The 27,239-nt window shown below is 39.2% G+C and overlaps 1 protein-coding gene across 1 annotated transcript in view; it reads left to right on the top strand.

Moving 5' to 3' along the window:
• The window catches only part of LOC117538612 (supervillin-like), a 60,792-nt gene extending 39,329 nt beyond the window's left edge, over window positions 1–21,463 (top strand). The window contains 18 exon segments of the mRNA XM_034204470.1: window positions 240–417; window positions 1,723–1,919; window positions 2,229–2,384; window positions 3,239–3,375; window positions 3,858–4,005; window positions 5,460–5,605; window positions 7,063–7,238; window positions 7,960–8,110; window positions 9,323–9,602; window positions 10,641–10,792; window positions 11,457–11,562; window positions 12,065–12,272; window positions 13,215–13,348; window positions 13,890–14,048; window positions 15,116–15,259; window positions 15,470–15,591; window positions 16,404–16,559; window positions 20,652–21,463. Coding sequence (XP_034060361.1) covers window positions 240–417; window positions 1,723–1,919; window positions 2,229–2,384; window positions 3,239–3,375; window positions 3,858–4,005; window positions 5,460–5,605; window positions 7,063–7,238; window positions 7,960–8,110; window positions 9,323–9,602; window positions 10,641–10,792; window positions 11,457–11,562; window positions 12,065–12,272; window positions 13,215–13,348; window positions 13,890–14,048; window positions 15,116–15,259; window positions 15,470–15,591; window positions 16,404–16,559; window positions 20,652–20,738 — 2,837 coding nt within the window. The 3' untranslated portion in view covers window positions 20,739–21,463.
• Window positions 21,464–27,239: the final 5,776 nt, after the last annotated feature.

Raw genomic sequence — 27,239 nt, 5'->3', positions numbered from 1 at the left:
ATAATGTTTTTTTGTAAAGCACTCCCTGTGTTAAAATGTGCTTTATAAATAAACAAATAAGCTTGCATTACCGGAAGCCTATAAAGCAATGTTTTTTGTCCTCTTGAAAAAAATAGAATTCCTTTTTAACTTGTAGGTTTTTCAAGAGCATGCATTCCTGCTATTTTGTCAAATTCTACTCTTGTTTTGTTTTTCTTTTAAAGCCTAAAATAGTTTCTTCTGTGTTTCTCTTCGATCAGTGGCCGGACTGCAGGAAACCACCATCACAGTCACAGAGATGGCAGTGAAGGAAGTGATGAAGCTGGATGACGAGATCTTCTCCAAGTTCTACAGACGCGTCGCCGAATTCCCACGCATGCCCACTAGGATCGAGATCAGTGAGGACTTTGACGCCATCTTTGGCTCTCAGGGTCCAAAGTAAGAAGATAAAGCTTTTGTTGGTCAATTCAAAGAGAGATTGAACAACATGCACTCACTCGGCCATGTTGTATGCGCTGTCAGCAGAGCCCCTAGCGGCAAAACGGCAACATCAGAGGAGTAGAGGTACCAGGGGGAGGGTTCGTTTAGTTTATCAGTATGCAGACGATACCACCATTACAGTTAAAGACAGAGAAAGTGTTAGGGAAGTGTTGGATAGTGTAGAATTGTATGGTACAGTAGGGCATCAGGAGCTTGGGTGAATATAGAAAAGTCACAGATAATGTATATAGGAGAGGAAAGAGTAGGGATCATAGATATAGGCCTAAAGGGTGAAAGTATTTTGCATAGACATAACTCTAAATCCATATAACTTTGTTTATTGGATTAGACTGTGTTTATGAACGCAAACACAGGTACGCTTTATTTCCTACACACCTCACAATATTACCAAGATGGTTGGATGATAACCCCCCTGATATTATTGTAGATTATCATATGTGTAAGGCAGGGTTCTTACGGTCATTAAAAACCTGGAAAAGTCATGGAAATTCCAGGCCCTGGAAAAGTTTTGGAAAACAATATTTTTCCCAACATTTTGGAAAAGTCATGGAAATGTAACTAAAGTTGCATCAAATATAATTTATATTTTAGCTAATCGCTGAAATAGTAATACTATAATGATAATAAATACTGTGTCGTATAGTAATGAAACGTAAAATGGCATTTAACTGACGAGGTATTTTGCTGGTGAGAGATTTGAGTTGCTTTAGCGTGTAGAAGCTAGTAAGCCTATTTGATTTGTTTCAGATAGGCACAACATGTTTCAGATGCAGACCTTATTTTCCTGTTCCATGTTAAAATAAACCATTCTCAGTGGCACCGCTGAGAAAGAGTAATTTATTTTGGTCATGGAAAATTAGGTAAAGGTCATGAAGTCATGGAAAAGTCATTGAAAATCATTGGTGAAAAAGTGTATGAACCCTGGTAAGGAGGTACTCTCAGGGCTGGGGAGTAACTGAATCAATCTCATGGTATAACATAATTATATTACAAACTTATATTGTGTCTGTTGATTGTGTATATAGGATATACATATCTGTATACTGTATAATTTTACATTTGGGATTGTTGGAAACGTCATTTTGATCTCTCTGTCTGTAAACACAAGCTGAGTAAGATTGACATTAAAGTTGACTTTGACTTTTGACTTTGAAATACTGTAACCGTATTCCCCTGCAGTTACAGAAAATATCTAATATAAACTTCACACACCACTCTTGCATATCCTTTTCTCTTCTCCAGGTTGACGTCGGCCATGGTGCAGCACAAGCGCTCGGTGCGTCCGTCCAGGAACGTGCAGGCGTCCAGAAACCCAGTGAAGATGCTGGCGGCCAGGAAGGACATCAGACACGAGTACACGGAGCAGAGGCTGAACGTGGCTCAGCTGGAGAGCAAGAGGATGAAGGCGGAGAAGAGCGAGCGTAAACGAGAAGCCGAAGGTGTGTATAAACATGTCTGTGACTTGAGGAAAGAGACTTGCATCCTTGTCATGTTGTTTGATGTCACAAGTCCCAGTGGAAAATGAGGAACATCATCATTGTTTACAGCCTACAAAACTACATCTATCTTTTTTTCATTGGGTAAACATCACTAATTGGAATGCAGCCTCATATGACCCACTTCTGAAGCGGTGTTTACAGAAGGGGGTTTAGCTTCTTTAAAGTTTAATGAAGCATTTATGTTGTATTTTCTTTCCCCTGTAGGACTATTTTCTTTCTTCATAAAATGTGTACCCGTTCTCATTCCAGTTAATAAATCCTCTGAGTACTCGGAGGCTGCTCTGGCGGGTTTGGCCAGTAAAGAAAACTTCAGCAGCGTGAGTCTGCGCAGCGTCAACATCTCCGAGCAGATGTCCAACAACAGCGCCGTGCCGTACAAGAACCTCATGCTGATGCAGCTCAAAGGTAACAAACTAATATATCACTTTCAGGCTTAAATCAGAATTTTAAAAAAAATGTTTTCCGGGATAATTGGTTTCTATTGGGATAACATTCATCTGCTACTTAGTCATTATTTATCTATTTATCTAATATATCATTCCAATAGCTTGCATATAGACTCTTATTTCACTACTTCACTTTTTTTTTAACTATTTTTCTTTTTGTATTTACTTTTTAATATTTACTTGCATTATATTTTTCTGTTTTTCTGTATTATTGTGTTGCACTGTTGGAGAAGTGACCTAAGATTTTCATCGACATATACTCTGTAGCTATGTTCGTATGACAAATAAAGAACCTTGAACCTTGAACCTTGAACCTTGAACCTTGAACCTTGAACCTTGGCTCAAATTTAGAATAGAATTAAATAAAAATGTCCTCAAACAAAATAAATACAAATGTTTATATATAACTAAAAAGTTAAAGAAGGAATGTGCAATACAATAAAAACATTAGAAGTTTAAGTTGGATTTCAAATAAAAGGACCAATTAAATAAAACGATTTATATAAACATAACAATTTAAATAAGAAATGGTACTGCAATATTCAACATAAAATGTTGTTCAGAAAAAAGAGAGGGAGATGGACTTTGGCCCTTAACTGTGACATGTCCATACAGATCCATACTGAAGTCTAGTCTCAGTGTTATGCTGTTTACCAAACTGAAAGAATCCAAAAAGCAAATGAATGTATTTCCCAAACCCTCAATCCATCATAAATGCTTCTTTGCCTTTTTCACTGCATGTGTTCATGTTCATAAATGTGTCAGAGATGATATTCTGTAAAGGAACTGAAAGGTATGACTCTTTGTTTCCAGGTCGTCGTCACATTCAGACCAGATTAGTGGAGCCCAGAGCCTCATCGCTGAACAGCGGCGACTGCTTCCTGTTGGTCACTCCAGATCACTGCTTCGTCTGGATCGGAGAGTTCTCAAACGTTATCGAGAAGTCGAAGGTGGGCGCTAAAACGTTATTATATCTTTCATTAATAATCATTACATACGGTGCCTTAGACTTAGAGAGAGTATTAGTTTGGACGTCTAGAATCAATGCTACTGGGTTTTAGTGTTTAGACAAAGATGAGTCATACAAAATTCTGCCTCATTTCCACTAACACACACACTAACACACACTTGGCACATAGGCCCATCCTCCTTTTCAAACACACTCCTCCTGGCTACATCTCTTTCCTTTCCCCAGAGGAGATGTGTCTAGACACTTTGTAATAAACTCCTCCTTGCTCAGTGTTGTTAATCATTTGATCACGATTCAGCAAAGTCTATTTAAATCACTTTGTCTTCAGTATCTGACCCAGTTGTTAAATCGTACCTTTTGTCCAAATGTGTGGATGCATGTGACGCAGAACTAGGCACACAGCAAACAGAAATCACCATTGTCTCTGTCGCCAAACTAAACATCTGTGTTTCCTGTCTGCAGGCGAAAGATATGGCCACCTTCATCCAGACGAAGAAGGACATGGGCTGCAGGGCGGTCCAGGTGCTGACCATCGAGGAAGCAGCCAACCCTCAGGCTGCAGAGGCCCAGCAGTTCTGGACCGTCCTCGGAGGACAGACCGCCTACCAACGTAAGACATGATCCTTTAATGATCAGATCGCACAAGAAGGATCAAGTTGTTGCTCTCAACATTTCAAGCAAGCCATTTGCATTTTATTAAAGTGAGCCGGGAGTTAAAATATATTGTTGTAAGATAAGATAAGATAAGATAAGATGGACCTTTATTAATCCCTGTGGGGAAATTCAGTGGTTTAACAGCAACAGGGTAAGAATGAAAAACAGGACAGCACAGATTCACAAAGATTAATACAAAGATAAAATCCAACATCAAAATAATAAAATAACTATAAAATAAGAAATTAATTAAAACATATATATATATTTACATGTGTGTGTGAAAGCAGCTGTAATTGATGTCCAGTAATAGACACAGTTAGGGATGGGTATCGTTTTAACGGTACTACTACTTTTATCGATCCGGTCTTTTATCGGTTCTTTTGGAGAAAAAAAAAAGGTAAACTAACTAAACAAATTGTGAACAAATCTAACATTGCTTTTTATTTAAATTAAATACATAATATTTCACATCAAAAGAAACAACAATGTTTTAACAAATCGTATTAAATAATCTGATGACAGAACTGTAAACAGAATAGCTGAAACTTTAACAAAATAAATAACTCAGTTTCCTCTAATCATTAACCCATGTTTGTATCATGTAGTTAACTCCGTGTGTTGCTGCTAGCATACATAACACCTGACGTGGAAACGTTACTCGTGGACGGGGCTACAGAGCTACGAGAAAGACAGTCGAACCCGGTGCATTCCTCCGTCTGGATGTGGAGCACTTTTGCTAAATGTTTAGACACATTGCTCGTGTTACCGCCCTTACATGCTAAACACTTATTGCACTTTAGGCAACGAGCATCGAGACGGGTAAAGTTGAACCACACCTCGGAGCGCGTTCTCTCAGCCATCTCCGTGTGTGTGTGTGTTGCTGCATGTAGCAGCTGCGTGTGTGTAAACTGCCCCGCCCCCTCCCAAGCAGGCGGGGGGAGAGAGATCTCGTCTGGATTGGAAAGATCGAAAATACAAACAATAATCATATTTTGCAGTCTTTTTACGTATTAGAAACGGAGTTGGCGACACTAAAACTGCATAGCGAATACATGCATAAATATTTTTAACATGTCTCCAGTACCGATACAAAGACAGATAACGTCGGAGCTAAAAATATGTCTGTAAATCAGTTTTAAAAATAAACGACCCAGAATGAACACTTGTACAGCCCTGATTTAAATCATTAGGGTCTTTAAGTTCTAAAATGTGGTAAAAGCAGAATCCAGTTATTTTTCCACTCTCAGACATTTTGGCTTCATGTGCCACTGAGCAACTTCCATAGTAATGGATGGGTCCCTTCTTCAACCCCGTATCTAGTTCTCCTTATACTATGAATTGGACAGATACCCTGCTAACCCTTTCCGATGCATGCACACTGAGATGTCTTTCTGATTGTGCTTATAGCGGCCGGTCCACCAGAGGAAGATGAGCAGTTTGAGAATGCCATTGTAGAAACAAACTGCATCTTCAGACTGCTGGACGACAAACTGGTTCCTGACGATGAAGAGTGGGGGAAGGTCCCTCGCAGCTCTCTGCTGGCCGCCAAGGAGGTCAGTGTTTTCAACCTGGGTTGGATTATAGTCAAAAGAGAGGTGCAGGAATGAGTCCTGAAACCTGGACATGAGAAATGAATGTATCAATCCCTTGATTCAAAGACAATGGGTTTTGTAACTTGCTTTTGGTTAGATGACTGAAACAACAGTTGCTAACAAGCGGCCAAATGAGACTACTAAACTTCATCAGGCTGAACATTAGCCGCCTTTAGCTTAGCGGTGGTGACGTGAAGTCATGCGAGCGTGATCTAGTTAGTTTACATCCCAACATTAGCTATTCACTTCATCCGTTTGCATTACGCTTCACCTACAGTATTATAGAAGTGGTGTTAATAGTGGAGATTGTCCTGCTGAACAAAACATTTAAGTATCACAAATGTGCCACAGATCATCATTTGTGCTCCAAAAGGCAATGGAATAATCCCATTGTTTTTAATCGAGGGCGCCGTTTCGTAGCTAAATTCCAGGTCAGCCTACAAAAATACGTCATCAGTGCACAACTCTATAAGGATATGGGTTTAGAAGAGTTCATTTCAAATAGAAGTTGTAGGAGAGCCACAATGATGATGATGAGTCGTGGACAGATGGATGAAGAGAGTGATGAGTGTCAGCTGAAGGTGGGAAGATGGGAGGATAGGAGGGAGAAGGGGGAGAAGGGGGAGCCGTCTCCTCATGTAATCTGATTAAGATTGTGCCCCCAGTGGTTCCTGTTTTCAAACAAAAGAGAGATTAGAGGGAGAGAGTTTGAGGCATATGAAAACTGAATCAAAGAGGAAGTAAACAGATCAGGGGAGATTAAACGCCTTAGTGTGCGGAAATTGGATGTGTTTGAGGCGTGGTGTTTGTACTTAAACCTAGTTATAAAGCCTATTAACTGAAAACAAGAATGTAGCGCAGCATCAAAACAAGAGCTCTTACATACCTAACTTTACATCCTGTTATGTTATAATGACATGGTGACTTTTTCCTCTAGAGGACCAAGCTCTGAATATCAATAGTTTTTGCTTCGAGCTGGGTTTTATTTTGTCGCTTAGCAACAGCAGGTGTCATGGCGAGCACGTCCTGCATCCATCTGTGCACTGATGAAGGAAATGAAATGAGTTCAGGACAGCGGGGCTAACACCAATCAGTGCTCTGCATATTAATGATGGAACATGTTACGGCCTTTTAAATCTACTGGCATATTTGTGCCGTTTGTTGTGATACGTGTTTTTATGTTAAATGCTGTCTGTATTTTTCCCAAGTTAAGATTTTTTTTTTTTCATTGTACTATTTATTTATGTTAATTATTCTCCATTTGGTCTTACATACACAAATAAATGGGTTTTAAACACTATAGGGGACCTAGATATTCATTAGCCATTTTGCTTGACATGGATTATCAAAAGAAAACTCACTCATGCTTTCTTCTTGTGTTTGTTGTTGTGTTTGTTGTTGTTGTTTACACGCTGCAGGTGTTGGTGTTTGACTTCGGCAGTGAGGTGTACGTGTGGCACGGTAAAGAGGTGACTCTGGCTCAGAGGAAGGTCGCCTTCCAGCTCGCCAAACACCTCTGGAACGGGACGTTTGACTACACCTGCTGCGACGTCAACCCGCTGGACCCCGGGGGCTGCAACACACTCATACCCAGGTGGGACACACACACACACACACACACACACACACACACACACACACACACACACACACACACACACACACACACACACACACACACACACCTTGTTATCACTTGCAGCCACATTCAATTGACTTGTTTCATTTTTTGAAGGATATATTCCAAATATAAGTAAAGAAACTACACAGAATTTTTATTTGAGGTTCATTTTGGAAAATGAGTTTGCGAGTAACTTCAAAAACTAAAATATAAACACAACTGTTTACAAGATGCATAGTGTTACAAAGGAATTGTTCGTCATTATGCACATTATCACAGAAATCTTTATGTTGTTTGCTATGCTCAAAAAATATTCAAACATGACAGCAGCCAAGGCAAGCTTTTTATTTTAGCTTTATTTTATCTTAAGCCACCAGTATAAGTACATTTCAAATTAATCCCTTTGATATGACTGCTGAATGCTTTGTTGTCCCCACAACATGACTATTACAAGTACACACACTCGCAAACACATTTGTATTCCGTCCGTCATCGCTACAATATATTTACTATACCTAAAAAAACAAAGAGGACATAAAAACACTCTTGTACCTGTTCATAACTACACCTGCATATTCACACTCACACTAATTCAATGAGCTTAATGTAATTGAAGCTCTGTCTGTTGATATAGCATAGCTCACAGTGTAATCTTGACATCCCTTCTCCTTGTCTTTGGGCGTGTGGCTGACAGGAAGGGCCAGGGCCGTCCTGATTGGGCGGTATTCGGCCGGCTGACAGAGCACAACGAGACCATCTTGTTCAAGGAGAAGTTTGTGGACTGGACTGAAGCAAAGTCGCCGACACCAAAGGAAGGAGGCGGAGAGATCGTACCTGAGCAGAAGGTGAACATCTGACTCTTATCCCATGAGGATTGCATTATTCACACTGGTCACACACAGCAGAGAGTCGTCATAGCTCTATCTCTTCATCTGTTTACTGCGGCTCATCAGTTCATGTTGCCAGGAACAGTTGGTTACACACTGGGCAATAGGAATAGGAATATAGACCATACGTATTTGTAGTGGATGCCATTCAAAGCATCATAGAGAATACATCGTTCATGAGTAATCAATAGAAAACTAAAATGGTATTAAAAACGTCTTATTCTAACTTCTTGTTTTGTTTCAATAACAAGGGATAATGCCAGTATACACAACATAAACATACAATCAATAACATGAATAATGAATAACACATTATAAGACACTTGGATTTTAAATGATAGCGATAAAAGAAAATGTACAAATATTATATGTATATAAATAAATGGAATACAAACAAATAAAATCATTAAAAAATATATACAAATATAATTAAAATTAAAGCTGCAAGCAGCGTTGAGCAGGTCTTCGACGCTCCGCAGGCTGTTGTCCGCACGTCGACGTGTGTGTCTAGGTGTCTCGAGGACTCGGCCGTTGGCAAACGTGGGAAGTTTCAGGCCGATCGGACAATGTCTTTGAGTTACAGCAGTAACACAAACATTGTGTTTGATGGCGAAGGATCTGTCGCCATGGCAACGGAATTTGATGACACCCCATAATATGCTTAGATGTGTTGAGGGCCGCATCTTTATCAAACCTGTGAAGTTTTGTGCCATTTGGAGCATGTTAACTGGAGTTATGAGAAAACCGTGTTTGACCATTTTGTTACCATAGCAACGACATTTGAAGAGTTTTGTTTGGACCATTTTCCATTGAATTACAACTTCGTATTTTTTTGCGAGCGATGCGTTGCCATGGAAACGGCATATGATGACATCCCATAATTGACATAGAGCTGTTGAGGGCCGGACCATTAATGATAGTCTGAAGTCTGGTGCTGTTTTCAGACAAACAGTCAAACAAACAGTCAGACAGACAAAACAACAAATAAACTAGGGGCCCAAAGCCTTGGCAAATAATGGGACTTGAGGGCCCTTTTTGAGGCATCAAGAGTTGCAGATATACACACACTAAAAGTCCCCGAAGGATCGATGTGTGTTATAATGATTTCGTCCTAAAATGTACTTTCGTAATAGATCCTATCTGTTATCTTTCCCCCCTGTTCTCTCCCAGGAGGCCCAGGGGCGAGAGTGCCGGCCTTACGACGCCACCCTGATGCTCCCCGTCCTCGAGACGTCCATCTCCACCATCGTAGACGGGACGAATGTGGGACGCGGCCACGGCCCGGTGGAGACGGAGGACCACATGAGGATTCAGGAGATCACCACGGCCTCTGTGGACGTCTGGCACATCCTGGAGTTCGACTACAGCCGCCTGCCACGCCAGAGCATCGGCCAGTTCCACGAGGGAGACGCCTACGTGGTGAAGTGGAAGTACATGGTCAACACCTCAGGTTAGTTCATCTCAAGTACATTTCAAAAGTTTGCAAAAAAATTATCTCGGTGTTATAAAGTGTAATTGAACTGTGCCTGCGGGTATTTATGTATTAGTATGTGCAATTATTATTTCATTTTTTGTTTGGCCTTATGATAACTAACATTGGATGACCATTTTAGTTTTCATTTCATATAGCACTGTAAATGCAGTTTATGTATGTTCTGTGTGTGTGAGGACCCCAGGAAGAATAGCCAATGCTCATGCGAGTGCTAATGGGGATCCTAATAAAGAATAATAATAAGTTACATGGACTCCAGCCCCTGAGTTTACTTGTCGAGGCAAATTACGACCTCGATAGTATAAAGAAAAAAATTGAGTCACTAGAGCGTATTACAAATTATAAAACAAACATACCCTGTTTAGTGAGGAGGACTGATTTTGACCGACATCAACAACAGATAAGACTTAGAAAATCTACAGTAAATCCTTTCGAGAGAAAGTTTAAACAAAGTGAATGAGTTTACAACAAAATACTTATCATTTTGTTTTAGAGATTGTAAAAGTTGACAATGATGTATTACTCGTTTGAGGAACTTTACATTCAAAAGCACCACAACATTTGAAAGCCTTAATCTTTAAAATAAACATCTTTCAGGCTTGCTCATAAATATCAGGAAGGTGAGATGTTCTTCATCTGGAAGATTCAGATAGAGTCAAATACTCAGATGAGTCATAAAAAACACATAGATAAACACGTATACAGTTTCATTTGAAATGTTTTAATTATTTTGTTGTTGTTATTCATTATGGCAAATCCCAGCTGCACCCTATGATGTCACCCCAAAAACAGTAAAAGTATATGACTGGGTTAACTAGTAAAACCTAAAACATGAAATTCTGATCATAAATCTCCTCTCAAAGTGAGGAGAGCTATTTGTTAAAGCTTCAAGGTTAAGATGTCCAGAGTGTGACAAGAGATAAACTCTGTCTCCCCCACATTAACAACAGTATTATTGACGGTTCAGAACAGTTTGTTGATTTGTTTGTGTCCCAGTGGGTCGCCGGCAGAACCCGGAGGTGAGGAGCAGCGGGCCGGGGAAGGAGCGATGCTGCTACTTCTTCTGGCAGGGCCAAAACTCCACCGTCAGCGAGAAAGGGACGTCGGCGCTGATGACGGTGGAGCTGGACGAGGAGAGAGGAGCGCAGGTACAAGAGAGGAGGCTTCTAATATAACAAAGTAAAAAGTAGACAATTCAATATTTCAGCGATTTAATGGTAATGTTTGGATGTTCGGTGTCCCTGATAAGACACAAACTAGGGCTGCACAATTAATTGAAATGTTATCGAAATCGCAATGTGGACAAAAAAAAATTGTCAACGGTGTCATTTTTTTATTTTTTAGAATAATTATTTAATAAGACATCAATTATTCTTAATGACAAAGCGTGGATCTTCTTAAAAAAATCATTATTTGAATCTATTCATCAATGATAATGATAATTTATGATGTAAAAATGCTCATTCCCATCAATATCAAGAATCAAATCCCAAATCAGTCAAATTGAATGCAATAAATATTTGTTGTAATGATTGATATTCAGATGTTACATCAATCAATTATCCAGATACCTTTATGAAGTCATTAATGGCAGTTTGTGATTTTGACGCTATTTCAGTGAAACAATGCCGTTTTCAACATTTGACAGATTTATGCTTAATTCTCTCAAAAAGTTACTGAAAGATACATTTTTGTGGATAAAAGCTGAACACTAGATAATGAAGTACTTTGTTTTAGTAGATTTCGTTAAGAATCTGACTCTTAAAGTAGTGTTTTGCATTATGTTCATCACTTGTTTTCTCTGTGTTCCAGGTCCAGGTGCAGCAGGGGAAAGAGCCTCCATGTTTCCTTCAGTGCTTCAACGGAGGGATGATCGTCCACGCTGGCAAGAGGGAGGAGGAGGAGGAGAACAATCAGAGTAAACTTTTGAAATATTTTTATTCTCCTTATGTACAGCTTTCAAAGTAAAGGAAATAAAGTCAGGTATCTTTTGTAATATACTTACAAAAAATGGGTTATGGATTTGTTAGTTTCACGTATGTCATGATTGTTTTATCATGTTTTTGTGGATGAAAGTATCTCGATGCATGGTCCTTGTCCATGATTTAAAGGGCTGTAAGAACATGTTTATGTTTAAGAACATGTATAAGGAAAGCGTAATTAGACAGTATGAAGTTGACTTTTGATTTTGTTCTGGTTTTATGTTTCAATATTTGTGACTGAAAGAATATTGCTTTAATTTGACTTTTTTATGGTTATTTCATTTTCGACTCCCTGCTCCTTTCCACCATGCGCTATAAAAAACAAAACTAAAAAACAACCAGTACATGTTCTGTTTTAAAATAACTGCCATGTGTGGAATAAATAAAATAAAGCTATATATATACTGTATAAATAAGCGATGTATGGTCTGTGTGCAGGCGATTGGCGTCTGTACTGCGTGCGGGGCGAGGTGCCGGTGGAGGGCCACCTGCTGGAGGTGGCGAGTCACTGCAGCTCTCTGCGCTCCAGAGCCTCCATGATCCTGCTCAACATCAACAAGGCCATCATCTACCTGTGGCACGGCTGCAAGACGCAGCTGCACACCCGCAGCGTGGGGAGCACGGCCGCTCACAAGATCAAAGAACAGTGAGTTGTTCATTTTATTTATTTGTATTTCATTGTACCTTTATTTAACCAGGATAGGTCTCATTGAGAAAACAAAATCAAGAGAGTCTTGGCCCAAGAATGGTAACAGCACAGTTACAGACCATTTTAAAACACACAATCACAACACAGTCATACAACAGTTAGCCAAAGCATTTATAGCCACAGCGGCTTCAAGGTCACTTGGAGTCGCTTTGAGTTTGTTTAAAGAAAGCAGCTCTCTGAGTTTCAGCTCAATTTGCAGCTGGTTCCAAGCCTCAGGAGCAGCGTAACTGAACCTCTTCCCCAGTTCAGTACGGACTTTTGGAACCATCATTAGGAAAGGTTAGAAGGAGATTTTAGATAATATGTGCGAAAACAGTCACTCTTTTTATCATGTCATACAGAGTCTGGCTCAGAACAATATCCAATCGCCTGTTGGGACGCAATTTAATGGGCTACTATGAGCTACAATATTTGTAAATATTATTCTGAATGAACTGCATAGATGTCCCAGCCTTCACAATGTACCCTACGCACTTAATAAAATATCTTTGTTTTGTACAGGTCCTCTTTAAAATCCCCCTATGATCACTTTAAACATATCATTCAATGATAATGAGAATAATAATGCAAAAATGATCAATCCTTCCAATATCGTAAATCATATCGTATGTGAAATATGATTTACTAACACTAAGGAGAGATGGTGACTTTACACTGCACTAGAGAGAAGAAGGAGGTTTTCCAGAATCATATAATGTACAACACTTGATACTGTCTGAAGGCATTTGGCAAACATATGAAACGATGTCCATGTGCTCCTCTGTCTTTGTCGGCTTTATAGGGTTATAATTATCACAACTGGTCGGTGGTGGATGTTTTTAGTTGAAACATCATTACATTTTCTTGTGCACAGATTATATTGTGTTTCTCATTCCTCAGGTGTCCTCTGGAGGCGGGGCTTCACAGCAGCAGCAAGGTGACGATCCATGAGTGTGACGAGGGGGCGGAGCCTCAGGGCTTCTGGGAGGCTCTGAGGAGAAAAGACAGGAAGGCCTACGACTGCATGCTGCAAGGTAACTACGTCATCTGATTACTTAATAATATACACTTGTAGATTCACTCTCAGCTCAAACACAGCTAGAACAGTTCTATTTTGACATAAATTCAATCGATCATACATTTTGAAACTTCAATTTGGCCAATTCAAGTTATGGAGGTTGAAATGTAAACATTTAAATGGCCTCCAATGTGGCTGGATACTATTTAAAAGAGTGCACTTAACATATTGTATCATTATGAAAAAAATAGTTGTTGTGTTATATTTCTTTTCTGAGATTAACAGCTTTTATTTATAAACATTTTTAACAATAAAAGCCAAACGTCTCAAATCGCCTACCCTAAACACACAGGGCAACATTAAACAACAGGGGAATGGAGAACTTAAAAAGAAATAAACAAGACCAAGTATTTAATTAAAGCTTTGGTAGTTAACCATTGTTTTTACATCCATGACTAAAATACTACATGTAACATGCAATATAGATCCAGAACTCTGTGCTGCATTTGTCCGGTGAAACCTTGATGATTGATTTATCTTTTGATTTCCCTTTTCAGACCCGGGTAAATTCAACTTCACCCCGAGGCTTTTCCAGCTGAGCAGCACATCTGGAGAGTTTGTGGCGAATGAGTTCTTCCACCTGTCCAGAGCTCCAGAGCTGGTCAGCTCCCTGCCCTTCCTGCAGGAAGACCTGTACAACGCTCCACAGCAACCTGGTGAGCCGGCACACACACCAACAGGAAACCAGGGATGGAGTTAAGATAAGAAGATAAGACAGGGTCCCCGTGGATCCTTAAAAAGTCTTAAAAGTCATTTCTTTTTTGATATTCAAGGTCTAAAAAGGTCTGGAATTTTAGGAGGGGAGGTTTTACATTGTATCTGGGGCAGAATGAATGAGTGTGCAGAGGGGACGTTGGTTTCCATTGGTCTACTCCTGCCATAACATTCTGTTTTTGTTTGCCATGTTGGGTAATGCACACTGAATACTTCTCGTTATTCAAATGCAATACAACTCAGTAACGGTTTATACTGTTGTCTAGTTCATCGATTTTTTTGTATTGGTATTATTTTTTCCTTTTAGAGGTCTTAAAAAGGTCTTAAAAGTCATTACATTTGTACTTGTGCAGATACCTATTTAAGCACTTTAAATAATCTATTTATTTAATAGTGTTTTAGCACTTCCGGGTTCCCTCTTCTCAAAGTCAAGGGTTTTCTGAATGAGTTTTTGGTTTGAAGCCTGAAATTAAGTCTGTGGTAACAAGCTGAAGAGACACTTTGTTCTACGACATAACATATGTCAGTAAATAATCTAAAAATGGCTTTTTCAACAAGTGAGTCACTAGAGCGTATTGCAAATTAAAAAAACATACATACAATGTAGAACTAATTTATTGAGGACCGATTTTGGCAGACATATATCAACAACAAATAAGACTTAGAACATCTACAGTAGATCCCCTCGAGAGGAAGTTTAAACAAAGTGAACAAGTTTCAAGGTTAAGATTTGTGACAAGAGATAAACTCTGTCTCTCCCGCAACATTATTATTGACAGTTCAAGAGTTTGTTGATTCTTTTTGTCTCGTATGTGTGACATAAAATACGACAGTGAATAATCTAAAAATGGCATTTGCCAACAAGTGACTAGATGAGCCTGCTAAATGTCATCATGCCGATAATTAGCCGTCTTTAGCTTAGCGGTGGAGACGTGATTTGTGTGTGGTGTGACCATGTCTTGTGCTGACAGATATCATGCAGTAATAAACCCGTTCCTCTCCCTGACAGCGCTGTTCCTGGTGGATAACCTCCACGAGGTGTACCTGTGGCAGGGCTGGTGGCCGCAGGACAGCGAGAGCACCGGCTCGGCTCGTTTCCGTTGGGATGCCGACAGAAAGTGCGCCATGGAGACGGTGCTGCAGTACTGCAAAGGTAAGAAAGTCAATGAAATAAATGCTGTGGGAACGAGATATCTAATATATTATAATATTATGTTTCGATACTTCAAATTCCTCATATGAAATGTGCAGGGCTACAGTCATTCTCATTGTGTGTTCGTGTTGTTTTTTGATTGTTTGTGAATCCTCTGTCAAGCATTCGTTCATGGTTTGTACTGAAGTATCGTGTTTTCCCTTCCTGCAGAGAAGAACGAGAAGAAGCCTCAGAAGTCGTATCTGATCCACGCCGGACTGGAGCCGCTCACCTTCACCAACATGTTCCCCAGCTGGGAGCACCGAGAGGATGTGGCCGAGATCACAGAGAGGGTACACACACACACACACACACACACCCACACACACATACACACACACACTTCACACAGGTGATTATATTTACTATGAGGGCCGCCAATAACCATGGGACCCAACTAATTCAACCCATAATTGTTCACAAAATAATAAATCATAATAATATATACAAAGACCAATAACCGAGTATAACCAACCAAAAAACATGTATTAAATCTACAACACAAAGTACCACTTTCTGACATTCATGGCTCTAACAACACTTAATTAAAAACATAAATTGTATATAAGAAGCCTCGATGTACGCATTTTGCTGTTACATTAAAGCATGGCAACAGTAAAGGCAGAAAATACACATAAAACCTGAACATGGGCATAATATTTCCTCTTTAATTAACATAATGAAAGCAGGGCTTTTTCTACACTGTGCTATAAATACATTTACTTAAATGAAAGATCTGAGCACTTCCTCCACCTCTGAATATAACATAATGCATTAAAATCAAATCCAGCACCAGACACTTTGTACGCTGCTATGGACAGTCTTGCACTAATGTACATTCTCAAAGATATTGAAGTGACCGTTATTTTTGTATATATTGATTGTTGTGCTTTTATTTAGGTCTTAATGTGTGCATATGTATAAATGTGTCTGTTGATTGTGTGTATATATAGGTATATACATATTTGCATACATATATATTTTTGTATTCGGCATTGTGGGAAGCGGTATTTGGATCTCTCTGTCTGTCCACACAAACTGAAAGATTGACAATTAAGTTGACTTTGACTTTGAAAGGACTTGATGCAGTGATTTGTGCCTGCAGGAGGCGGAGGTGTGTCACCAGATCATCCTGGTGGAGGACGTGTTGGCGCGGCTCTGTCAGAACACCTTCCCCCTCGCCCAGCTGCAGGCCCGGCCCCTCCCTGAAGGAGTGGACCCCCTCCGGCTGGAGATATACCTCTCGGACCAGGACTTTGAGGTCAGAAAGCCTCCTGAAAACCTGCTGCACCAAACCTGATTTACTTTTTTGTTTATGATTTCCAGGCAGGGTTACATATAGGGCTGCATGACTTGAAATTGAAATTGAAATTATTTGAACTGAAACTGCAATTGCAATATGATTCACACTGTTGTGATGACTCTTTATTATTCAGCTGTGTATTTGATAGGAAGCCAAAAAAACATCAAGATATTTCCAGAAGCTGCTCCATCCAGCAGACATACATGTAGAGCAGGGGTGTCCAAACCTCGGCCCGGGGGCCAAATGCGGCCCGCGGACCATTTTGAAACGGCCCTCAGCAAATTCAAAAAGTATAATGAAATACGGCCCACAAATGAAACTTGTGCTTGTCTTGTATTGTACTTCTTAAATATATATGTTCAAATATATTACACAGTATTCATGTGTTAAGAAGCCCAATTTTCAAATAACTTCAGTCAATTACATTTGGAAACATGTTCTAACAACTCTAAGTTGATTAGAAAATAACTTATTTACAGAACACGCTTGAAATAAACTCTTCATATTACCTCTTATGATAATCAATCTGAGGCTTCTGTTTTAAGGGATGAGCTGCCAACAAAATAAATGAAACCCCATGGAGAGCTGTGTGCTGTTTTTTTCTTAAGCATTTTCAAGTATCAATAATAATTTACCTACATTGGATTGACTTTTCCAACTTATAACATAACGTATGGCAGAGTTGGGTGTAACGCGCTACTTTTATAATTTAGTAATCACAGTTTAGTAGTTACTAACATTGCTCCGACACGCGTTACTTCGTTACTTACTAAAATCAGTCGTAATCAAACCTCAACAAACACCTGCAAAGAACACATGCTAAGGTGAAGCTAACGCACAGCTATTAGTTGTTTGTTTATATCACTGGTCTGTTCTTCTTCTCTGTTTTCCGGTTGTTGCCTGTTTTGAATGACGAATACACACTACCGCCGCCTGCTGGTAAGGAGAGTTATTGCCACTCACGCATGCGCAGTTCGTACGTGCTCGGCTGAAGTCTTTGCGGTGTCTGGTTCCAGTGCAACACATGGCCAACACGCAGGAGAACACGCCGACGCAACAGCGTGAGCAGAGATAGACTGCGCAAAATATACAGATAGCAGGAGACAGAGGACAGCCATGGTCAGATAGGAAAACATTCAGGAGCTATTCTTTCACACAGTGACGTCACGAGCTACCCACAATGCAACACGCGCCATATATATATATATATATATATATATATATATAAATACGCCATTTTCCTGGAGGTGCTAATATCCTGGAAGTGCTAATATAAACAGCTAGCTAACGTAGCCAGGCAGAGCGCACTAAGTTTTTTTTCTGAATTAACGACCGAAGAAATCGCTGCATGTCTTCGGATTACATCTCTGGACTTGAGGGGTGTGTTTTAGGTCGTTACCAGCGTAAACTAGAGCTGTGTGGGTTGTCGGATTGCCCTTACAGACTGCATCGATTTTGGCTGCATCTACGTCTAATTTCTGGAAACACCAGGTGAATACCCCACTTGTCACAATAATATTATCATGCCATTGCATATATGTGGTATTTTAGAGTTGACTAGATATTGATTAAGGCAATAGACTATGATATTCAGTACAGGAAGCTTAGCAACACCTCGACGGTGTACGGCTGCTTGCACCTCGCGTAAAACGGCGGATACCGGAAGTACGGTGTCGCGCTCGGCCCAATACCGTATGTGTGTGTGAAAGAATCTGGATCAGTCTTATGCGATAATGGAAACTGAACTAAAGAGAACATTTGAAACTTTAGCAGTCTGCGTGATCTGCCTGCAGGGAGGGGCGGGCCGGCCCTGCGAGTAAAGTAACTCGTTACTTTATGTAGAGAGTAACGAAGTAGTGTAATATATTACTTTTTTTTAAAAGTAATATGTAATATTCCTTTTTTTTTTAGTAACGACCCCATCTCTGCTTATGAGGCAAAATACCTCTAGTGAGTGGCCCAGCCCTTCGTATATTTGTCTGTATGTGGCCCTCGGTGAAAAACGTTTGAACACCCCTGCTGTAGACTGATATGAAGCAGTAAATAACAACAGGACTTATTCCTCATTGTAGGTAATATTTGAAATATGCAAAGGTTGATTTTTCCATCAAATCTCCAACTTCCTCTTCATAACATCCATCCTAACCCCATCTAACTCTCACTTCACAGAGCGAGTTGTAGGTGGATCAGGTAAGAAGAGACATTTGTGTGATTCAGGCGACCTCTCTTCTCTACGGCACGTCAGCACTGTGTTTCTTTTCTTAATATTTAATATTCACGTGGTTTGACACCTCTGTTTCTGTTTCACTCCTGTTTCACTGCTGTCTCCTCAGTGTGGGTCTGGTTGGGGGGGAAGTTTAGCGCTTGGCTGCACGATTACGTCTGAAACGATCCTCCTGATTATTCTATTAGATCAAATCCAGTCAGTCGAGACCTTCAACAGCAGCCGTCAAAAACCATTCAGGATGTTCAACGGATATACAATGACACATGAGACACACTCACATCCTACTCCTGCTAGGGACAGCAACATTAGAAACTACACATATATATTTAAAGTATTAAATATATTTGTTATGGTCATACTTATTACAGCCATGATTTGAAAATATGAATTCCTTTTTTGTACAAAGTGACTCATAGACTTGAAACCAGTTTTTAATATTACTCATTTGACAGAAACATTTATTTCAGCATCTATTTTGATAACAGATTCATTGCCATTCATCAGCAGTAACACAGACAATTGTTCAGATTTATATTTTATATATTCGTTTGTGATATCCTTTCGGGTTTTACAATGACTGTTGAGGAAATATAAATGGTTATTTATGTAGATAAAATTATAGTTTCAGTCGTATAAATAGAAATGTGTCATTAACTTGTTGTTTTCAGTAGGATAAGTTGTATATTTAAAATGTATTATTCAAGTAGAAATTGACCTCCATATAAACCTCAATGGTTAAAGATTGATTGAACAGTTTTCAACACACATTTGAGTGTGTTAACAAACGTTTTAAAACACCTTTTGTGCACCTTTCGTGATAATTGAGACATTTAATTGTGCAGCCATTGTTCCTCTTCACTACCTTCGACTACACCACACTCTTCTGCTAATGCTACTCATCTCTTCTCTCACACACACACACACACAAACACACACACACACACACACACACACACACACACACACACACCTGAGAGTCTTTCCCCTTCGTTTGAATAAATGCACTCATGATTCACCATCAGCTGCTCTCAGTCTGACTCACTGTTTGTCTTTGGAGCACAAAATGGAGGCATGAAACAACTAAACTTCCCTTGTAACAACCCACACAGCGATACATGTATATATCATTAACAAGAAAGCAGTGTGTTTTCTCTCAAATAGCCCAGTATCGACCAAACAGACAGTATATTATGATACAAACTACGAGTAATCAGCAAATATATGAACCAAATTAGTCTGATATGCAGAATGTATTGCATTATTGACCAGTAGGAATATGTATTTTACACTTTAATATACGTAATACAGTTTTAAAATTGACATCTAACTGTGATAGAACCAAGAAAACTATATTTAAGTCCTAAGACCTTAAGCGGGTAATATTTCTTGGAAAATTCACAGCCGCTTACATTTGAATCAAACGTAGATGACAATAAGACTTTCTATCGTAGAGAATATTTAAAAAGAAATGTGTACCCTTGACGTATGGAATCATTCTGAAAAGTTTTAAAGGCTTATAAGCACGAAATGTAAAGAGATTAACAACATGTGCCGTATTTGAAAGACTCTTATTTACCTGGTCTTACCTTATTAGCACTTTGAGTTTTTTGAAAAGTGCGCTTATAAATAAAATTGGTTATTATTATCTGAGGCAGAAGAAAAAGAATCCATTACATTTGCTGGTTTTTTTCTCCAGAAGACCAATTTTGAAAGCTCCACAGATGTTATCAGTTACAAGAAACAACACTTTCCGTTAAAACAGTACATGAAGTGAAATGTGTGTGTCCTGATGAATTACCTGCTGTCTCTACTTCTATTTGCAGAAGGCTTTGGAGATGAAGAGAGAGGAATATGAAAGTTTACCAGGGTGGAAGCAAGTGAACATAAAGAAGGCCAGAGGATTATTTTAAGAAAGTTTTTTAAATCAAAGATGGAAGCAGCGGATAAAAACTGGCCCGTTGAGATGGAGACGGAGACGGAGACACAGGAAATGTCACATGAACCTGTTTTGATGGAAACACGAGAGGACATTGGGATGGAAAGTACCGGAATCTGAAGAACACAAAGGCCGACACTCGCCTTGCTTATAGTCATGTTTCACCTTTAAACTTTGTCATTACGTAACAGAAATTCATTTTAAGAGAAAGTGGAAAAATAAACGTTGCTTCGGTTCATGCACGGTGTTTTGGAGTCCCCTCCAAAGTCAGGATTTAAGAATGAAAATGTGCACATAGTACGCTTGGTGTCAGAGTGCCATGCTGTGTATGTATGTGTGTGTGCGGCTGTATATAATGTTTGTGTGTAATGTGTGTTTGTGTACGTGTGTAAAAACAAATCCCGTCACGTCAGATGTTGTGGGTAAAGGTTGTTTTCTTTCTTTTCTGTCCGGATGCTGTCTGACCACGTAGGATCTCAAGTTGCTCCATTGTGTTAAAACTGCTGAGTCGTGACCCACCGAGATGTCAGAGTTGTAATTTTAAAGGTTTGACGAGGAAGAGAAACAGCAGCTCTGAATGTATAGTGCCTTGCTTTTTGTGTACAGTTTATATACAGAAATTCTAGTCTGCATTTTTAAAGACTTTCTTTGTGATATAAGACATAGTGAATTAAATCACAATAATGATCAACTCGAAAACATGTCGTCCTGTGTCTCTGGATGCAAACATTTTAACACTTTCATTATTTTATCTAAACATTACATTACATTTCATTTAGCTGACACTTTTATCCAAAGCGACTTACAATAAGTGCGTTCGACCAGGAAGACACAACCTAGAAGAAAACAGAATCATAAAGTACATCAGGTTTCATAGAGCCAACACATTTCAAGTGCTACTCAACTGGCTTTAGATAAGCCAGTCCTTTATTAGTATATAAGTGCTTTGTTAGTATCTAAGTGCGTTTTTGTTTTTTTATTGCTCGGTTTATAGCAAGTGATTAAATGGATCACTTGCTATTTTCTACATAACATCCATATTAAACTGTTATATCACCCATATTACACATTGATACACCCCTATTACAGCATTATTGCACCTGCATTACACCCATGTTACACCATTATTACACCGTACAGTACACCGACTGTAATTACACCCCTAATATACCCATATTATACTGCTATCACATCCACATTACACATTAATAAACCTGCCATTATACCCATGTTAAACTATTATTACACACATATTATACACATGTTACACTGTTATTTTACCCATATAACACCCATGTCACAGCGATATTACACCCATATTACGCTGTTATTACGGTGTTTTTGTGGCTCTAAATTAGCTTGAGTTTTACTTAATGATATCACTATGCTCGGGAAGTAAACAACGGAGTCCAATGGAGGTGTTTCAGGCGGGCGGGGGGGAGTGTGAGAGAGAGAAACTCCCTCTGGAGGGAACTTTTGGATTTAAGCCTTTGCAGACCATTTACATGCACAGCAATCTTTACACCACAGGAAAAGGAAAACCTAAAAAACGATAATACAGCCTCTTTAAAATACCCCTCTTATAATTTGTGCACATTTATGAGCTAGAGAAACAAGCTATCTTTGATTCTGAGGGACTGTACCCACATCAAAAACATGTTGTGGGTTTCATCATGCAACGATAAACTGTGTGAGGACACAAGACATACTGTAATACTAGAAAGATTCACTACAACTTTAAACACTCTCTCTCATTCAGCAGAGGGTCCAAAGTCTAGCGGTTATTCACAGAACAGCACAGTGTGTTCCTGCCAGGTAAACCGACTGTTGGCATCCATGACAGCTGAGAATTGATTGATTGATTGAAAAGTTTATTAACAGCTTGTATATTGGGTACAGTACAGTACAGCTCAAAACATACAATTGTTAAGGGGATGCAGACCAGAGAAAGACTTTCGTCTTGTTTACATCAGGGTCCCCCATTTCCAATTCATCATATCATTTAAGACATATAAGACATATTTGACATACAGATGGCTTATTTACAATTTACATACAGGTGTTTTTTTGCATACAGATTGCTTGTTTACAATTTTCATTTTAGATTTCGTTCTAATACATCCTAACCGGACATTTAAGACATACCAAGTCTACAGATATACAGTTAGTAACAGAGTCTAAAATGCGAGTATATACATAGATGGGGGGGGGAAGCTGTCCATTGAACGACAGGTTGAGATTTGTACCATTACCGGGGCCAGTTTTGCAATGCTCTCCCCCGAAGGTGCTCTTTAAGAGAGGTTTTGAAGGTAAGTATAGTTTTACTTTCCTTTACAGTTGTGGGAAGAGCGTTCCACCTTGATGTGGCATAATTGCGAAACGTGTATTCCCCCTTTTTTGTGCCAAATCTGGGTTTCACATGATTTGTGGAGCTCCCTCTGGTGTTATGATCATGGTATTCCTTGACCTTTGGGAAGAATTTTGACATGTACATGGGTACCATAGAGGTGTAGTGGATCTTGTAGACCAGGCCCATTGCAAGTAGCTGTACTCTGTCGTCTACTCTAAGCCATCCTAGGTTGTCAAAGTGGGCAGAGGTGAGGTGGGTTCTAGATGAAAGGTCAAGCAGTAGTCTGACCAGTTTATTTTGCGATGTTTGAAGTTTTATTTTTAGCGCCTTGGAGGTGCTATGGTACCATGACGTGCAAGCATAGTCATAGTACCCTTGAATGAGTGCTCCTGCCAGAGTTTTCAGGGTGTGTTTGTTAATAAGACACATAAAAGACATTGAAGCTAACTGTGGACTATTTCTCAAACTAAAGGTAAGTCAAATGTAGTAATACTAGAAAATGTGATGCCTGCAAGCAATGAGTGGAATATGTGGGTCCTCCTCTGAATAAATGTTTCAGGCGTGAAATGAAATTTTGGATTAAAATGTTCAATAACAGGAATGCTATTAGTACACTTGACATGGACACATTCAAAAACACTTGGTAGGGATACATATGGTTGATATAATTCATTATTCTTCCTATTCTCAATGAATCCCAGAAAGAAAGACCAATTGAAGACACTATTCATTCAAATCGCGATATGAATATATTGTGCGGTGTTCATTAACTGCTTAGCAACAGCTTAGGTAGTTTTCAGGTAATGCTAATCAAACAAGTAGATTTTCTTCTCACAATAGCACACATTTAGATGATTATTCACAGAAGGATGAATGATAGAAATGTCCTTTAAACTAGGAAAGATTGCTGCAATTCATTGGTTAGTTTTTAAAAGCTTTTGGATGATGGATGTTGGCACAGAGGGATAAGATGTACAGTAACAAGCCCCCAGGAGCGTGTCATAAGGCACTTTTTTCACAAGAGGGCAGTATAATGCTAACATCTGAGTATCACTTGTACTTAGATAAGGCAGGATGGACTCTGGAGTTGTAGGCTACGTGACTTATATTGTGTCTTGGTTCATACTGCAGCCACAAATGATGTGATTTTAAAAGCTTTCCTAAAATTTTTTAGGCATTATCTCATTCAATTATGTATATATAAAATAATCAAAAGTCAAATGTGTTTCAGTGTATGGATATTGCGATCCAACACCTGTTGCAAGTTTATAATGTCACTTACTTGTTAAGGATGCGCAGTGATGCCTTTATAAGTGTGGCAAGACAAATAAGCTTAAACTCTTAAACCAGTGGTTCTCAAAGTGGGGGGGGCGCGCCCACCCCTGGGGGGCGCAGAGGCATTCCAGAGACCAGGAGGAAAAATGGTTATATAAACAAAAAATCATATTTTGAAAAATTATTGATTCGAAAATAATATGATGCAGTACAGTACTATTACGTCTGGGTCTCTGTGTTTCATTAAAGCTCGGCTCTGTGTGTGTGTGTGTGTGTGTGTGTGTGTGTGTGTGTGTGTGTGTGTGTGTGTGTGTGTGTGTGTGTGTGTGTGTGTGTGTGTGTGTGTGTGTGTGTGTGTGTGTGTGTGGTGTGTGTGTGTGTGTGTGTGTGTGTGTGTGTGTGTGTGTGTGTGTGTGTGTGTGTGTGTGTGTGTGTGTGTGTGTGTGTGTGTGTGTGTGTGTGGTGTGTGTGTGGTGGTGTGTGTGTGTGTGTGTGTGTGTGTGTGTGTGTGTGTGTGTGGAACGAAACATTTTGTGCGCGCGAGAGAGAGAGAGAGCGCGCACCGGTACCGGAGATGGTTGTTGTTAGCTTCTGGTGCTAGCGAGCTACACTAATGGATATAAGGAGTTTTTTCAACAACAAAGTGGAGGAGAGTCCTCTCCTGTCAGACTGAGAGACTCAGTGAGCTAAAGGACTCTCTCAGTGTTATCTCAGTGGGTCTCAAAAATGTTGGTCACCATTAATGTAAACAATTATTTCCAAGGCACACATTTATATGATCATTATAGTTATAAAAAAATAAGAGAATACATGAAAAACAGCTATGAAATACTATATGACAGTAAAACAAGAATAAAGTTTCAAAGGGTGATTTGTAAAATATCCATAAAGAAAAAGTAAATCTGTTTACAGTTCTGTTTCAAATGGGTGTTGAGAGAGGTATCCATAGATCTCTTCATTTTGCTCTCAAAGTGCACCAGATTGATGCTTTTAACTTCAATATTTAAAAATAAATCTTCCCGGGGGAGCATGCCCCCGGACCCCACTAGAGGAGGTTAGGTCCCCCCTATGTGAGGTCCACACACCACCTATAAAAATAGCACTTGACCCCTGCTTACACCTATATGCCGTGAGCTGATTATCGAGCCTTCATTGTAACAGTTGCGGGTACATTGTGTATATGCATGGGGGTTGTTGCAGTAGAACATTCCACTGTAGCGACCGGTACATTAATGGGAAACCCTAAATGTTTGAGCACCCTCTATGAAACGTCAAGCTACCCCACAGCACCCCCAAAACAAATATCTGGCGCCGCCACTGAGCCTGACTTGTGTTGGGGGGGCCCGACTTTTTTTTTTCTCCAAAGGGGGGGCCTGACAGAAAAAGTTTGAGAACCACTGTCTTAAACTAATATATAAGCTGTTTTTTTCTTTAAGTTTAAGGAAGTCAAACCACACATCCTGTCTGTCCTATCAGCTGTTGTGAGGCTTTTATTGTGAAAGAGCCTTAGCTTCCTGTTTCACTGTTTACTGACATTAGCATGACTTTCGGACCTGATAATTATTATTATTATGGGATTAGGATAAATTAAATCAACTTTAAGCTAAATAAAAGATGATCAAATCTGGTGGAAATATTTAAAATAGGCTTTTCTTTTAGCCCTACCTCAAAGCAGCATGAGCTGAATAAAAAGGTTGTAATTGTGTCCCAAAGTTTAATAAACAGTAAAACATTGAAACATGTCAGAAAAATAAATAAAGCTAACAGCAGACGTCAGGGTAGCATTTTATAAATCCCACCATACTGTAGGCTATACCGGTCTAAATGTTTTCACTTTGGTCTATTTATGTAATATAAAGTATAACTTATCTATAACAGAGCCAAGATCTCTGGATGACTTTAATAAACTTCTGAATTGAATTAAAAAACAAGTGTAAACAACAGTGCAGTACGTCCAGCTAGCTAGTTAGCGTCACATATTTATCCGTATTATTTAACGAAAATGTACGTTGTAATGCCCCTTGGGTTTGACCTCTATGGGTTTGACGTGTGTGACGTAAGTTAACGTTTCTTTCTTTACGTTACCTGCGTTGGTTACGTACTTTAAGACGCTGCTAATATTAACTTAGCATCACAGGAATTCAAACCATGCACTGCTATTAATTTGGATCATGTACCAGAGTGTAGGAATACTCTGTTACAAGTAAAAGTCCTGCATTCAAAAGGTTACTCAAGTAGAAGTACAAAAGTCAAAATATACTTAAAGTACCAAAAGTCAAAATAGTCATTGTACAGATTGGCCCATTTCAGAATAATATATATGATATGTTTTATAATTATTGATCATTAAAGTGTTATCAAAGCTGGTAAAGGTGCAGGTAGTTTGAATGACTTTGTATACTGCAGGGTAGCTTGTGAATTTCAGCACACAGCTGGTGCAGCTGCATCCTATGTCTTTATAAAGTCAATAAGCCTACCTCGTTATCACTACTTTATTTTATGTAACAATAGATTTAGGGATATACATTTGTAACGTTTTTCCTTTTCTGTCCTTTTTCCTAAAACTTGGGGCATAAATCCAAGTTAGAAGTTGATACATGAGAGAAAGAAGGCACAATCTTAAGTGATAGAGCAACTGCTGTTTTGTGAAATATTGGACAAATATGTATCTCAACAAACAACCAGTATTTGGTTAATCTGCTAACATCTCAGAGACATCTGGCATGCTTCAAAAGGCCCAAACAACTCATGTAATGGTTTAATCTTTAAAATCAGAATGTATTTTACAGCTGCTATGGACAGTCTTGCACAAATGTACATTCTCAAAGATATTGAAGTGACTATTGTGTT

The sequence above is a fragment of the Gymnodraco acuticeps genome, unplaced genomic scaffold (genome assembly GCF_902827175.1).
Source record: "Gymnodraco acuticeps unplaced genomic scaffold, fGymAcu1.1, whole genome shotgun sequence".
Taxonomy (NCBI): Eukaryota; Metazoa; Chordata; class Actinopteri; order Perciformes; family Bathydraconidae; genus Gymnodraco; species Gymnodraco acuticeps.
This window is presented reverse-complemented; position numbering and strand designations above follow the sequence as displayed.